General features: G+C 42.8%; 1 protein-coding gene across 1 annotated transcript in view; it reads left to right on the forward strand.

The window, feature by feature from the left end:
* The first annotated feature begins 1,445 nt into the window (after nt 1-1,445).
* GUCY1A2 (guanylate cyclase 1 soluble subunit alpha 2) overlaps nt 1,446-16,829 on the forward strand; it is a 270,751-nt gene continuing 255,367 nt past the window's right edge. The window contains exon 1 of the mRNA XM_090031757.1: nt 1,446-1,664. Coding sequence (XP_089887883.1) covers nt 1,446-1,664 — 219 coding nt within the window. The remainder of the gene's footprint in view (nt 1,665-16,829) is intronic.

Consider the following 16,829-nt stretch of genomic DNA (forward strand, 5'->3'; position numbering starts at 1 on the left):
CAGGAATATTTATACTCCTTTTCCCATCTACCTTCTTTCCCCCATGCAGACACCTGGACCCCCTGTGTTATAGTGTGTGGTGTATTTGATAGGACACAAACATCCATTGAAGTAAAAGAAAAAAAAAAAAGAGTCTTTACATTTGTTTCCAATGGGTTTTGGATCAGGCTGCATTCAGAAGTTTAATATTTGTTGATAAGAAGAGGGTGTGAAACATATACCATAACATCACTGCATAAGTATAAAAATCGAGACCTTAAACCCACCCTACCCTCACAGTTAGCTTAAGATGACCCAATCTGTTGGTAGCACAAAATAGTAACATGCACATCACATTTGCTTGGGGCCTTTCTGCCTGGACAGGATACATGCAACAACGTCAACTTTTTAAAAGGAAATGCATGGCTTGAAGGCGGGGTGGGGGATGAAGATTTAGGTGGCTTATCTTTCAATGTCTTCAAAAATGTCATCCTTCCTCAAAGCTCTGGTTAGCTTGCTTTCTTCTTTGTCTTTTGCTGTTGCTCTTTTTTAATAATCTGTATTTGAACAGCGATGCGTGGCCTGCATTTTATCCTTGCTGTTTCTGTCTTGGATGCAGTACGCAGTCCTAAAAAAGCAGGACACGAGTGAAACCCTGAATTGAGACGTTGCCATCAAATATGACATGATCACAGCTTTGTTTGTGTGTTGATGAAGATCTCCCTTTCCCAGCTTTGGGAGTGAGCATCCAAAAAAGGGTGCAGGGGAAGTTGGTGCCGAACTCCCCTTGATTGTGGAGCCTGGTGCTTACAGGCGTTCATTTTGCTGAGAAAGTCTTTACACAGGGCGCGATCTTATAGGTGTCCACGTGGAAGACCTTTCCTGTGGATGGGGCATGCTTCCCCTGTGAGGAAGGGAGCTGAATGCTTTCCTGGTGTGAAGCTCTATAGGGAGAGCAGTAAAGACCCCAGCCCTGCTCCTCAGCAGCTGCGGCTGTGTAGACTTGTTGAGCTGGGTGCAGCAGGCGTGGAGCTGTCCAGCACTGCTTCAGACAAGACGAGAAAAAGGGAAATAAATTAATAAATAACGCCAAGCGTTTCTGTTAGAGGCAAAAGTAGAAACTGGCCTAGGTGGGGCGCGGGGGGGGGGTGTTAATCGGCCCAGCAGGAGGGAAGGAGACGGAGTGGGGAGGCGTTGGAGTAGGTGCCCGCAGCCCTTCTCCTGTGCAAAGGGGCAGGGCAGGGGCAGGCGCGGGCGCGGGTGCGGGTGCGGGGCGGGGGGAGCGGCACGTGATGCGGCCGGGGGCGGCGCGGGGAGGAGGCGGCGGCAGAGCCGCACAGCGGCGCCGGCATCTGCTTTAAAGCCTCCCGGGCAGCGGGCGCCGCGGAGGGACATGAGCCGCTGGAGCAGCGGCAGCAGGAGCAGCGCCCCGGGCCCGCGCGTGTGAGTGAGCCCGGCCGGCCGCGATGTCCCGCCGCAAGATCTCGTCCGAGTCGTTCAGCTCGCTGGGCTCGGATGGGCTGGAGACGAGCCCGGAGGACGAGGGCGAGTGCCCGCTGGCCCGCTTGTGCTGGAACGGCAGCCGCAGCCCGCCCGCGCCGCCCGCCGCCCGCCGCGCGCCGCGCCGCCGCCGCCTCAACCTCGACTCGCTCGGCGAGAGCATCAGCCGCCTCACGGCGCCCGCGGTGAGTCCATGCGCTGCCCAACTCCGCCCGGACAAGGGCATCTCCGCCGCCCCCCCCTGCCGTTTGGCCTTCATTTGCATTCGCGTCTTAATCTGAAGCCGTTTCAACCGGGAGCAACCAAGTGCCGAGACCCCCGCCGGGGCCGGGGGGACAAAAATGGGAGCCCCGGCTGCCTCCTCCTCATTCCTCCTCTGCCCATCGCGTCAAGGGCCGGAGGGAGTGAGGCTCCTTCCGTCTCCGTGAGCAGCGCTTGAACGGACGCGGCTGGCCCTGATTGCTGAGCACCCCTTCCCAAATCTGTGCAGAAAAGGGCTCCTATGGGGCTTTTAAAGGATAGGGGTTTTTTTAATTAAAAAAGAGTTGTAATTATAAAGCAGGTGGGGCTTAACTAGTGAATATGATTTTTTTTTTTTTTTTTTTTTTTTTAAATAAAACATTTATATATCCCCCTGCATTTTTATTGTGCCTGCCTGGCACTCCCATCTTTTCTCAAAGAGGAGGCATGAACTACTTTTCCCCTTTGGATTTTTTTTTTCCCTCTCTCTATTAAAAACAGGGAAAAGTTGTTCAGTTTTCCCACTTTAAAATAGCTGGCGTTATAGGTCTGCACCTGTTCTACTTCGCTCAGAGATGTTAGTCTTTTAAAAAAGCTCTTTGAAATCATCCGTGTATGAGTACTCGAGTCGGCATGTTGGATGCTGAGGGTTCATGAATTGCTGAACAGTGCATGTTACATACAACATCCTTTTCAAAGACTCTGAAATTATTGCCCCAGGCAAGTCTGGGTTAGGTTGTTTTGTGCACCGCAGAGGAATTACACTTATTTTACCACAAAACTGTTGAGCTCCCATAAATACATGCATCATGATGGGAACATTTCACTTGGGTTCCAGTTGCAGGTGAATGTGTTTTTTGGCTTCAAGAGGCAGAGATTGTTTTGGCAGGTGAAGGTATTGATTTTGAGTTGCAACAGGTAGCATGTTAATATGTAATCTGATTTATATCTGCTGAATGATAAGGCAGTCACTATGCCTTTCTATATTCTATTATTCACCTCTGGATTAAACAAATGTATCTATTTGTTTAATCTCCAGTCCATGTGCAATCAAGGCATTGGTGTGTGAAACGTTTTAACATGCTCTTTGTTCAGAATGACTTGGACTAAGTAGATAGAGGTAAACCAGTTGTTTTAATATGGAAAATTAATAATGCAACACAGCTGTATAATTTCACTAAGCAGTTTTTCCTCTCTAGAAGGAATGTGATTCTGCAATGCTGAATTTAATAGAAGACCTCTCGGGTGACCTGTCTTGTATTATTATAAAATTAAGTAAATTATTTGATACTGTAGTAATACAGGTGCTATAATTAGAGCACTATATCCAATATAGTTAAACCATTCTAAAGTAGCTCAGTACAGTATTTTTAGATATTTAGCATTACTATTGTTGATAACCTCAGCATTTGTATTTTCACAGCTTTGACTGCTACCTTCTGTAGTGGGATGCTGTAAAAGGCAGCTTTAGAGGTTAATTTTAGTTTATCACTGCATCATTTGAAGACTAAACAAACAGAACCGAGGTAGGGAAACACTGCTGGATCATCTTATCCACCTTCCTGTCATAGAGGCAGTTTTGGAGAGAGGTAGGTAGTAGTGTTAGTCTGAAGTCAGACAGAAAGCAGGGAAGACTTGCACCTCAGACTAATTAAATCGTATAGTATAAGCTTTCATGAGCTCAAGATCATTTCATCACCCCCACTATCATCCTCAAGTTTAGTCATTCAAAATGATTTGGGGAATGTTGTCCAATCTGGCTTTATGTTCCAAGCAACAGGCGTCCCACTAGTTTCCTTGGGAGAGAATTACAATAATTCTTACTGTTTAGAAGTATTTTTCCTTTTTATATGCATTGCCTAAAAGTTCCTATATTCATTGCATCTTGGCATTCTACCACTAGAGCTTGATTCTGACCTTACTCTGTTCTAAGTCAAGAAATGCAGCTGTAGGCATTAAATCACACTGGCACAAACCTGCCATGAGAGAGAGGAGAATGAGGCTTACTATTTAGTCTTGATACTGCATGAGTAGTAATTATTCCAAGTCATTATTTTGGTGGGTACTACTTATTGAAACTGTTCAGTGGTACTAACAAAACAGCTACAGTTGTGAGTAAGCACAGTAGAGTAGCCTTCTTGCAGACAGTCAAGTTATCACATCATATTTAATATGGCTTTTTTTCCTCTTCATTTACATTAGCGGATGTGAGTAATTACTCTGAATATAATAAAGTTATGTGGATATAAAATTAGTATAAGATGAGGTTCGTGACCCTTATTTAATTTTGAAAGTCGAAGCCCAAGGAACACGCTCATACAGACTGAAGAAGATGCTGGGTGTTTTCATTTCCAGAAGGAATGTAGCAGCAACACATGAACATGCAGTGTTAGATGCTTTCAGAGTTGAAAGATGCATTAGGGTTTTTGGGTTTATGTACAGCTGTAACCTTATGCTCTGCACTTTAATGAAGAGATGGCTCAGTTTCACGTTCAGAGTAGTATCATTTTCCAGTTTTCATGGATGGAGAATAATAGTATTTGTGAGTAATACTGTTGTGGCATGCAGAGGGCTCCCTGTTGTGATATTATTTCAATCTGGAAGTAGCATTAGCTATAGAGAGTTGACCTGTGAAGACAAGAATACAACTTGAGAGCTGAGGACAAGGGAGTATCCAAGGAGCAGAGGAGCCAAGTGCGAAAGAACACCAAGGGGCAGAGGTGCTGAGTGAGAGAGAGCATCCAAAGGGAAGATGGAAAGAGGAAGCTCTGCAGCACTATGGAGTGAGAGTGCTGTGATATGAAGAGTGCCGGGGGAAAAAAAACAAACGTAACGGGCAATTTGGTGCTCCTGAATAGTGTGGTTGAATCTTGCCAGCTCTAGCTTATCTGGTGTGCATGTGTATGTATATGTATAAAACAGATAAGCATAAGTAGAAAAGTGCACACTTGTTAAGAAAAAAGATAAAAGCTATCCTGAACAATACATTCACAAGCTTCTTTGCAATATTTTATACAAAATACAAAGAAAATTAGCTGTTGAATTGAATTTTGCTTTAACTGTACCATCAGTGAGAATTGCTATTTAGTTGAAGGCGGCCAGATAGGTATTGGTTGGGGTGAAGCTTTGCTTTTTAAAGATATTTTGAAAACTCTGAAATTTAACTCAATTCCTATTGCTTTCTTCACTTCTGACTTTGACTTTCACGGAAGAACAATTTCTAGCACTTCTGTGTCATCTGAGTCTTTTAAATTCTTTTCTAAAACTCCTGTTTACATTTTCCATGTTGGGGATTATGAGTGTACGAGTTTATTATAAAAACATTTAAGGCTTCAATTTTTATTAATTCTAAGGCTGTCCTTTACGACTAAGTAAAAACACCATGAAATGGCTGTAAATACAACTTACTCTTACTTTAAGGTCCCTTTTCATTGCTGTAGTGTGGTAAATTTGCTGTAATCAAGAAAATGCTTGATTCCTGATATCCTAATATCCTGGAACCTGAGTCATCTCAATTCTGCTTTCAACATGCTAACATTTCAGTGCAGGCTGTTGAATAGTTTAGTAGGGGCACTGCGCATTTAGAATTTGTTCAGCATGGGCCTAATCCTGTTAATGAAAGTGAATAGGAAAAGAATGAGGTGCACCTGCAGAGAGCTTTCTAGAGAAAAGTGGATAGTGGTAATAACAGGAGCCAACTACTATATCTGCTGTTATCTGCAAACTGGTGAGTTATGACTCTGGCTGAAGGGAAAGGAAGTGGACTGAGCAGAGCACTCGGGTTATATGAAAGAAGAGAGTAAGTAGGATGTACTCGGAGCTGTCCCATCCAGGTAAATGCAGTGTATGTCAAGCACTTCCATTGTTTCAAGATATCGCTGTGCTTGAGTATTGCTTTACCAAATGTATCAAAGATCTAATGGTATGAGAAAGTGGTAATAGAGGCTATTGTAATTGGCAGACATGGATTATGTGGTTCTCACAAAACCTAGTCTTTCATGCTTGGCTGCTCAGTGATTTGTAGGGACTATGTTCGGCACCTCAACGCAAGAACATAACCTGGGCAGCAGGTTCTTGTTGGCCATTTAGTTGGCTTACTTCATACGTTTGTTTGTTTATTTATTTATTTATTTTTTCCTTCTCTGGATCATGTCTAACAATGTACCTTTTCCATTAGCCCTTGACTTGGTTCTGCTGTCTCTTATGACCTTCATCCAGATGGTGTCCTTGTTAATTACATAGGCAACTCCTTTAACTCTAACCACAGTTGTATCCTTGAGCCCGCGTTTGCATATGGGAGGAAAGATCCCCTATGCAGTTATGCATCTGAAAAGAAATTGGAGGGATATTTCTTCAGATGTTCTAAAATGTGAAATGGGAAGTGTTAATTCAGGGCCTGATCCGATGCAACTTTTATCAAAACCAATTGGACCTTTCTCATAGGATGGGATTCTTGTTTTCTAAGAACCAGCAGAAAATTCCAGAAATTCAGGTTGCAGCTTGATTAGCAGACTTTCCTTATGCCCTAGTTTGTGAGAGCATAACTGGACTAATCATGTGTACATCTCTTTCAAACTTAAGTTCTACTATTGTGCTTCCAGCTTTATTGCTATGCCTCATTTTAAAAGATTAATTTTGACATTAGATACTGATATAAATGATGATTAATTGTAAGTAGGAACGATGATATAAATTCCTCATTTTCAGTTTAGAGTTTTCTGCCTTCAAGCATTCTGAGACAAGAAAATGATGTTCTGATCTTATTGAATAGGGTTTTATTATCTAGAAACTATAGTTTATTATTCTGCTGGATTCTGGTTCCTCGCAGCATTTTTCACACTTGCTCCAGTTTATCTTGACCTGTATCCAATACAGGGCTGAAAGCAGAATTAAAATAAGAATGAAATAATTTGTCACTGATTTTTTTTTTTTTTTTTTTTTTTTTTTAAAGTAAAATATGCTGTACCTACCTAAGGGGCATAGACTCCTCTAGATGGATGTAGCGAATCTCTTCTTAATGCAATGGAAATTAAGCATGAAAACCAAAGAAGTTATGCCCTTAAATATTTAACTGCTCTTTTGGAAAGGAAATTTACAGCATAACACAGCATTAAACTTACTAAATTTCCATTTGCTTTTATTTTCTGCATGGCCTAGGTAATTTATCTCCTCTTCACTTAAGTATGTTATTCTAAGTAAAAATCATCTTTGATAGATGGTTTCTTTGATTAGTTAGAAAGTTTCCTTTTGTTTTTGAAGGCCTATTCAATTCTCTAGGCACACTTTTTTTCCTTTGAATTCAGTGGGCTTCGAATCTGGCTTTAGGATATTTTGTACTAAGACGCATAAATATCAAAATTATCTCTTATGTACATTGCTTCTAAGAGTTTGCAAAAACAGAACCTAAATGGTTCTCTTTAAATTGATGTATAAATTCCTAGTTTGAAGTCACAGAACAGCTGGAACTTTAAATGAAGAGTAAATGGAAGATGCCCTGTAAATGTGGGTTTTTTTTGTTTGTTTGTCTGTTTTTGTTTTCTTCCGGGAATGTTTTGAAATCTTAGCCTAATGTGGACACAAGACTTCCAGCATAGATCACTGCCAACTAATTTGCATACCAAGAGAATAACTTCTGTAGTAGCAATATCAGATTATAACCACTTGAAGGAGAAGGGGCAGCCTTTACAAGTTTATAGTAAGTATGCTGTTTCCAATAATTACTGAACAATAATCCATGAGAATACCAAAATGGATTCAATTTCATTTTTCTAACGACTGTTTGAGTAGTGGATATAGGTGTGGCCACATACAGATGTTTTTGGGATCCAATGTACAATTATGTGGTTTAATTTAAGCAGTGTGATTGCAGATCAGGTGCTGGCTATACAGACATTCTGTCCAGGGACAAGTAGGTTGGAGGGCAAAACATGGCCCAGGGGGTGGGGGTAGGGAAAGGAAAGTGTAGCCCCAGGTCTGGAGTGAGTTGTTGGGCTTTCCCAGCTCTGGGGCTGCACTGTGAACATATACATGTTCCCAGGACCTGATATGCAATTATGAGGCTCACCTTAAGCAGTGTAACTTGTAGATCAGGTCCGATGTGTACACACATTTGCTGGTGCTGGGCGGCATGTCAGGAACCATGATTTAAGTTGGGATGGGTAGGTAGGGCGAATGGGTTTGAGGTGTGAGGCAGATCTGGAAAGTCTATAGCTGTGGGGGGTGGTTGCTGGTTCATCAATGACCTGGAAGATGGCATCGAGTGCATCCTCAGCAAGTTTACAGATGACAGCCAAAACTGAGGGTAGTAGATAGCCTGTAGGGTAGGTCTAGGATTCAGAGTGACCTAGAGAAACTGGAGGATTGGGCCAAAAGAAATTTCATGAGGTTTAACAGGGACAAGTGCAAAGTCCTGCACTTAGGACAGAACAATCCCATGTACTGGTACAGGCTGACTGGCTGGCCAGCATCTCTGCAGAAAAGGACCTGGGGGTTATGGTGGACAATAAGGTGAATGAGCCACCAGCATACCTTTGTTGCCAAGAAGGCTAATGGCATACTGGGCTGCATTGGTTGGTGTGTTGCCAGTAGATCAAGGGAAGTGATTATTCTCCTCTATTTGGCACTGGTGAGCCCACGTCTGGAGTACTGTGTTCAGCTTTGGGCCTCCCCAATACAGAAAGGATGTAGACAAATCAGAGAGAGTCCAGCAGAGGGCAACAAAACGGTGAGGGGCTGGGGGACATGACTTAGGAGGAAAGACTGAAAGAACTGGGCTTATTTAGTCTACAGAAGAGGAGACAGAGAGGGGACTTAATAGCAGCCTTCAATTACCTGAAGAGGGCTTTGAAAGAGGATGGAGCTAGACTGCTCTCAGTGGTGGCAGATGACAGAACAAGGAGCAATGATCTCAAGCTGCAGCAAGGAAAGTTTAGGTTTGATATTAGGAAGAATTTTCTCACTGGGGGGGTAGTAAAACACTGGAACAGGTTACCCAGAGAGGTGGTGGAAGCTCCATCCTTGGAAGTTTTCAAAACCTGGCTAGACAAAGCTTTGGCTGGGGTGATCTAGTTTGGGGATGGTCCTGCTATGAGCAGGGGGTTGGACTAGAAAACCTCCTGAGGTCCCTTCCAAACCTAACTTTCTATGATTCACATTGGACCAGGCGCAGGCTAGCTTGATCTATGTATTGCACCTCCTAGGTGAACTGAAGTTGGATCAGGCCAGCCATTTTTTGCCCAGTCTAACCTTGAACATCTGTACGGATTGGAATTTGGATTGACCTAATCCTATAGGTCAATAGAAGTGTAAGATTTGCATATAAATGAACTAAATTGCATTGGGTGGCCATTTTTTTGCCTGATTCTAACCTCCTGACCTTGTGTGCAGTTTGGCATTTAGGTCAATCTAATCCTAGTTAGAACAATCTAAGTGTAACATATACACAAGGAATGTATGGATGCTCTTTCTGCTACACACGTGCACCTCACACATGTTGATAAAGTCCTGCGAGTTGTGTAGATAAATTGATCACATCAGTAGATGTACCAAATTATGTAATTGATTTACCTGCTTGACTCTCTTGGCTTCACAGAGCCCTTTGTTGAACTCTGTATAAAGAACAGAGACCGTAGACAGCTAGGAATCATATTTAAAAGAAAAAAGTCTATAAGTTACAAACCAAGTTCACAGAGAATACTAGGTCACTTCCAATTAGCATATGTAAAACAACTTGCAAATCTTTACCTGTGTGTATATATAACCTTTTACCTTTAAAAAAAATCAAACCCACTTTATTCATAGAGAGAGAATGTTGCCATTTTGGGGCTGGAAAGGCAGTAGCCAGCCAGCCAGGCAGTTCATAGGATACTGTAAAGTAGTGGTAGAGAAACTAAAAACTAAGAGCATCTTGGCAAACCTTATTTATTTAGAAACACCCTGATATTTCTGAGGTGCTTTCACATCCCTGCAAAATAACCTTCATTCCCTGCACACAGATGGCATAAAACATTATCTCTGAGGAAATACAGGATTGTATTAACTTTGAGATTTCAACTAACACTTCTGGTGAGACTTGATATTTCAAATCCAATGCTTAGATTTGCTACAATAACTGCTATCTCCTGGTGCAGGGAAGGAAGCTTACAATATATAATATGGTTTCATGAAAGTCTGGAGTAAGCTGCCAGGTTTTGAAATCTGGGTACATCCATTGTCAGTGTCTGTCTATGATTATGGAATGGTTGTGGGTGGGCTTTTTGTTTGTTTGTCTTAGGCTCTTTGTTTTTTTGGAGCAGAGGTCAACAGCAAGGCAAACTCCCACTTCTAGAGTGCTGTACTGTAGACCTTGTCTGCACTGGAGACTCTCAGCTGTTGACATCTAGACACCAGTCCAGCTTCACCAGTGCAAACTCTTGTAAACAGACAAAGCTGCTTTAAGCTCTTCCCTATGGCCATGGACAGGTGTTTATTGCTGTCGCTGTAAATTTCCAGAAAATCTGTAGTAGTAGAAATCTTCTTAAGAGAGGGAGCATACAGGCATTCCAGTGTGCAGATGCTCCCTTTACCTTGGTCTCTGTGGCTTCCCCAGACCATGGTCACCTTAGTTTTGGGGAAAGGTGCCAGAGGACAGTTGTTCTACTTCTGGTCCCTGAGAGGAGAAGAATGATGAGGAAATGCTCCCTATGCCTTCCCCACCAGGGTCCCTCCCATCTCCAGAAGGTTTAGTGGGGCAGCAGCAGCTTGACTCGTCCTGTGACTGGGTGGAGTCAAGCTAGGGCAAAATGCCCCTGCACCTCTCCTAGACAAGGGTCCCTTTAGTCTAGGGGAGGTGCAGGGGCCGTTGCTGCTGAACTCCTCTCGATTGTGGAGTGTGGAGCTTACAGGAAACTCTTACGCAGGGCGAAATCTTCCAGGTGTCAATGTGGAAGACCTTTTCTGTGGATGGGGCATGTTTCTCCTGTGAGAGAGTGAATTGAATCCTTTTATGTTGTTAAGTTCTACAGGGAGAGCAGCAGTTATTTTGGTAGAACTGTAATCTTGGTATGTAGCTTATATCAAGTCATGTGCAAATAATCAAGTTACACAAAATCATGGAAAATTGGCAGGGACCTCAGGAGGCCATCCAGTCCAACCCCTTGCTCAAACAGGACCATCGCCAACTATATCATCCCAGCCACGACTTTGTCTAACCAAGTCTTTAAAAACCTCCAAGGATGGAGATTCCAGAACCTCTCTGTGTAACCTGTTCTACTCTTGTACTACCCTCCTAGTGAGAGTTTTTCCTAATATCTAACCTAAACTTCCCTTGCTGCAACTTAAGACCATCGCTCCTTGTTCTGTCATCTGCCACCACTGAGAACAGTCTGGCTCCATCCTCTGTAACCCCCCTTCAGGTAGTTGAAGGCTGCTATTAAATCCCCCCTCAGTCTTCTCTTCTCTAGACTAAATAAGCCCAGTTCCCTCAGCTTCTAGTCGGAAGCAATGTGCCCCAGCCCCCTATTTTCATTGCCCTCTGCTGGACTCTCCAATGTGTCTGCATCCTTTCTGTAGTGGCGGGAGGCGGGGGCAGAACTAGACACAGTATTCCAGTTGTGGCCTTGCCAGTGCTGAACAGAGGGGAATAATCACTTCCCTGGCAGCACTCCTACTAATGCAGCCCAGTATGCCATTAGCCTTCTTCACAAGGGCACACTGGCTCATATTTACCTTATTGTCCATTGTAACCCCCCAGTTCCTTTTTTGCAGAGCTGCTGCCCAGCCAGTCAACCCCCAGCCTGTACACAGCATGGGATTGTTCTATCCTAAGTGCAGGACTTTGCATTTGTCCTTATTGAATCTCATGAGATTTCTTTTGGCCCAATCCTCCAATTTGTCTAGGTCTCAATCTCAATTTACTGAGAAGATGTACAACAATGCATATGGCTAAGCTAGAATAAATTCCCTTCTTAGACAAAGCCTCAGTTTGCTTGCCACTGTAGATGCTTGAGATAATAAATGTATTGCTTCCTTCCTCCCCCCATTTTCCAAATTATTAATTGTAAATTAGTAATTATAAGTGGTCTTATAAATGTGCTTCAGATGAAAGAAGTCTTTCTAGTTCTGATTGTAATTCTTTCTACAAGTTTCTGCTTGCAAACTACAAAACTTTCAAAGTGAAGGAAAAAAGATGGAGCTTGTCCCTAAGGATTCTCTGCAGTGGAGCATAACACAAAACTAAAATCAATTCAGTTCTGAAAATTTAGTGCCTTTTACTTTTTCCCTTCCCCAAAGAATACCTTGTGTTTAAAAACTGATGCACACATATCCCTTTATTTCTAACATGTCTTCTATAGTGCTACTGATGGTTTTACATGGTAGATTTAAGTTACACTGAAGGATGAACAGTTACTACAGAATCCATTCTAATGCTATGTCTTCCACTTGAGTTTTTTCTTCTGCAATATAAAACAGATTCTCTGTTTACCCCACGCATGCTGGAAATTAAAAAATGATTCAAGTGATCCCAGCATGTATTATAATATATATAGCACTTTGAGAACTTCATTTTTCAGTGTCAGGAAGTTAGACTAAATGATCTAATAGGCGATTTCTGTCATTAAGTTCTGTGCTTCTCAACCAGGGTGCCATGGCACCCTGATGAGCTACTTGATTGTTGTAGGGATGCAACTCCAATATTAGCAGTTTTAAGTACGCTAGCACCTACATATAATTCACAAGATAAACCTTTCCTGTTTCAATTTCCTCAAACAACCATCCCTTGTAGGGTAGGGGTGTGTGTGTGTATGAGAGGGGATGGCGGAGGGTGGGGAGGGGTCAGACTTCTGGTAGTAAAGGTTCCACATCTCCAACTCTTTCTGCTTTGCTCTGGGTTGCTAGCTGTTACAATATTGCTGAGAGTCCCCAGTGTCTTTTCTTAAAGTCCCCAGTTGCCAGCACCAAAAGATGATGCATACATTTTTCTGTTTTTGTTTTGTTTTTCATTTTGAAAAATCAAAACAAACCTGTAACAAATAGTTTTAGAGAAAATCTTGAGTCTATGACCTAACCAAATGCACTTAAGGTTCAGGCTGAAGAAATTATATAAAAAGAGCCCATAATTTTATTATATAAAAAAACAAAAAACAAACAAAACAGATTTTTTTTTTTGGGGGGCGGGGGTCAGTGGAGGGCTGGCACATAATTTTGAGGTTTGTGGGGCTGGCTGTACTATCAAAACATTTCCACACATCTAGCTTACCTGACTTCCTCTGTGGCCTCCTGGTCAGTTCTTCTCCTGTTCCTAGGTTAGAAAGATAGATTCTTAAGGGCCAGTGAAGCATAGCTATCTATACCATGGCAGCAGCCCTGTCTAGGATAAGGTGAGCATGCTTTGCCCTCCCATATTTGCTGCAGCATTCAAAACCCAGGAGCTCATCAGTGATGCTATTCTTGGGCCTGATGGAGATGAGACTGGCTAGGTTTACAGGTACCAGTTCAGAGTGCCTCATTGACTTATTTCTGGATCTGGAGTGTACCTGCAGCCATGAGAGTGTGGAGCATTGTTGTCCTCATCCTCCCTAGGACTCATGGCTGCTATGGTATAGACAAGCCACGTAAGTCCTTCATTAGTTTTTGTTGATCTACTGGCTGTCAGAATGCCTCTCTCTTTACCAATCTGTCCTTCCCTGGCCTCTGCCCTTAAGTTCACTGCTTTTCTTCCATTTTTGGCAGTTTTGGAATATAGTTAAGTGATTAGACCTCAGTGTTTCAGTCAAAGAACATGATTCATAGGGTGTAGACAGAAGTGCAACTCCCAGCTGTAACTCAGAACGTTTTCTGCAAGGCATTCTGTGTTAGTGTTACCCCGGATCAAACAGAAGTTCACTGTTGGTTCCGGGGGTGGGGAATCTAGCTGTGGGTTAGGAGCCTGCAGCCAGCTTCCCATAGCAACAGCCATAGTTCTGTGCAAGAGGTCCCTGTTTTCAGAATGGGAGAGGGGAAAGGCAACAGGGAGCTTGTTCTTGGGGCTCCCCACCTTCTTCTGAAGGGTGCAGTGGGTGAATTGGAGCTTTTCCTACACCTTGTGGAGGGGCTCCAAATACATCTGCCCCACCCTCCAGGGGGCTGATAAACCCCACAGACTGAACTCCCTCCTCTCCCTTTTTCCCCTCCTATTCTGAAAATGGTGACAAGTGGGAGCTCCACAGACATAAATTACAAAAGATGCTACATTTTGAAATGTCTTTATCTGATACATCATGCAATGAGGGGTAAGATTTTTCACCCAATTTAGCCATTTTTGGAGCGCTCATAGCTGTGCACTTGTGTTTGCCCATAGCTATAGACTACTTTCTGTGTCCAGATCTGGTAAAAAATAGTCACTTCTGTCTATACCCTTATAGTCTGATTTCTCCTCACCTTCACAGCTTTTAATAAGAATATGCAATTGGGATACAGTTCTGTGATCAGACAGTTAAGAAAAGAAAGTAAGGTTCTGGAGAACTTCCAAACTGAAAGGAAAATACTATAGAAATGGCAAATTAGAATTATTTTTCACTTTTTTTTTTCTCCCAAATAGTAGAAGGGGTTTGGAAACTAATCTATGCACATTTAGAGAGCCATTATGACTTATGCACAGACAAGTTGGAATAAGAATTAGTTTGGAAATATGAAGGGAAAAAAAGTATGCCTCACTAACAACAGATCAGCAGCAGTGAAACTGACAAAGACTTAAACATCAGCCAGCTCAGTGATTCAACACTGTTTCAAAGCATGTAAAAGTTAAATACTATAGAGTTATAATTATAAGCTAGAGAGCTTCACAAGTTTTAAGAATTATGGGTGGAAGTAACCTCAGGAGGTCATCTAGTCCAACCCCTTGCTCAAAGCAGGACCATCCCCAGCTAGATCATTCCAACCAAGGCTTTGTCTACCCGGATCTTAAAAACCTCCAAGGATGAAGATTCTACAACCTTTCTGGGTAACCTGTTCCAGTGTTTTACTATCCTCCTCATGTAGTAGATGGAAGTTAAGCAAGGCTGCATCATCACTCCAGTACTCTTCTAAATATTCCTTGCTGTGATGCTACATCTGACCACCAACAAGCTTCCAGTTGGAGTGGAGCTAAACTACCAAATGCATGGTAAGCTGTTTAATCTCAGCCAACTCTGAGCCAAAACTAAAAGCACCCTAATGTCAATCATTGAGGTGCAGTAGGCTGATGATGCTGTAGTGTGTGCTTACCCCCTTCTTCCCCGCCCCCCGCCCCGGATGGCCTTGCCCGTATCTTGGAAGTAGTCTCTCACAGAAGGCTGACATCAATGAAGAAATACAACATTGCCTCAAGTCTGCAAGTGCAGTCTTTGCACACCTGAGGAAATGCATGTTCAAAGGTCAGATCTGAAACCAAGCTCATGATTTATCAAGCAGTTGTGATCTCCACCTTTACTGTATGAAGCTGAGACATGGATAGCATACAGGAGACATCTCAAGTTGTTGAAGAAGAACCATCAATGTTGCCTGTGGAAGATCCTTCAAATTCAGTGGGAAGATGGACACACCAAGACTAGTGTCCTCTCACAAGCAGATACCATGAACATCAAAGCGATTTGATCCAATATCAACTTTGCTGGGTTGGCCACATCATCTGGATATCTGACTTCAGACTCCCAAAGCAAGTTTTTTTTCCTCCCACCTTAGTCGCAATGTATGCTCAAGAGGAGGGCAGTAAAAGCGCTAGAAGGATGTCTTCAAGGACAACTTAAAATGCAACATCAACATTAACGTGTGGGACCATCCGAAGTGAAGGAAGTCTGCTGCAAGGATCTCAGTACTTTGAAACCTTATGGAAATGGAAAAGCGGGAGTAGCAGAAACAGCATGTTGCAGACCAAGTCAAGAATCTGGAGCCACCCACTCCAAATGGCAACACCTGTCCAAGTTGTAACAGAGTCTGACCCTAGATCGGCTTCATCAGTCATCTTTGGACCCACAGATAAAGCAGTCATGGAAGGCAATCACCTTTGACTGCAAAGGATTGCCAAAGACCGAGTGAGAGTTTCCTAATATCTAGAACCAGAAAGAAAACTGCATTTTAGTGCACAGAGGCTGCTGGCAATATGCATTTCTTCCATCCTTCAGTGGATGACCTTCCTGGAGGGACATCTGGGTTGAGAGCAGTGCAATGGGAGTTTACACAATGTGTTTAAGGGGACTATAGGAAGAGGGTCATTGTCTGAGCTTCTTGAGCACCTATATACATGACAGTCCTCTATTCTGCATGCAGATTGACATGCATCAGAGCAGACTTGATTAATAGTCTGCTGGAGCATGTTAATACGCTCCAGCAGCTTCCATGTCACAAGCTTTTGTTAAAGCACCCCCCCGCCACTTTGAAGTGAGGGACACCAAATACATGTGACGCTGCAGGTGCTTTAATTAGTGGCTCTCGGAGCTGCTTTAATTAAAGATCCTCCCCGCTCCACCCTGCAGTGTGTGTATAGATGCCCTTTAACTCTGATTCTGCAAATCTTGGTGGCTTGGGTGGGGGTTGTACAAGAGCCCACTTGTCTGTCTGCTTTTCTAAGACAGTTCATTTAACTCCTGCTAAGAACAGAAGTCATTCTTATGAACAATAGAAAGTTTTTTTAGTAGATTTGAATCTGTTTTGCCTCAAATTCTTGCATTTCTACAAATCAAAGAGAGAAAGGACAGATGAATTCCCGGTGTTCACCATTTAAAAAGATGCTTCTGCAAATTGTGCAGTCCTAGAATATAATGGTCTGTGTTTTCTGGGAATCCTGACCTGTCTGAGATGGGAATGAAAAGGAAGATTCAATTACCAGTGGGCTGCTTTCTTAATCCTGATGTTGGCAAGGACTTGCCATTTTTTTTTTCCAGACTCAAAATTCCATCTTGGTTTTGAATGAAAAGTATCTAATTTTAAAGGCATGGGATCCTGTTCAAGATGGCTTGAAATTGTTCCAGAAATGTAGGGAAATATCTCAAATTCCTGCGAATATCAGGCTAGTGATCTTTGAATATCAGTTGCTTCAGTTACACTCTGACCTTGCATGGTCACAAGCCAGCTGCATGTCATGCATCCAAATTGGGAATACCAGAAATTGGCTCTGT

This window comes from Crocodylus siamensis, chromosome 1 (genome assembly GCF_052110815.1).
Source record: "Crocodylus siamensis isolate JL-2025a chromosome 1, ASM5211081v1, whole genome shotgun sequence".
Classification (NCBI taxonomy): Eukaryota; Metazoa; Chordata; order Crocodylia; family Crocodylidae; genus Crocodylus; species Crocodylus siamensis.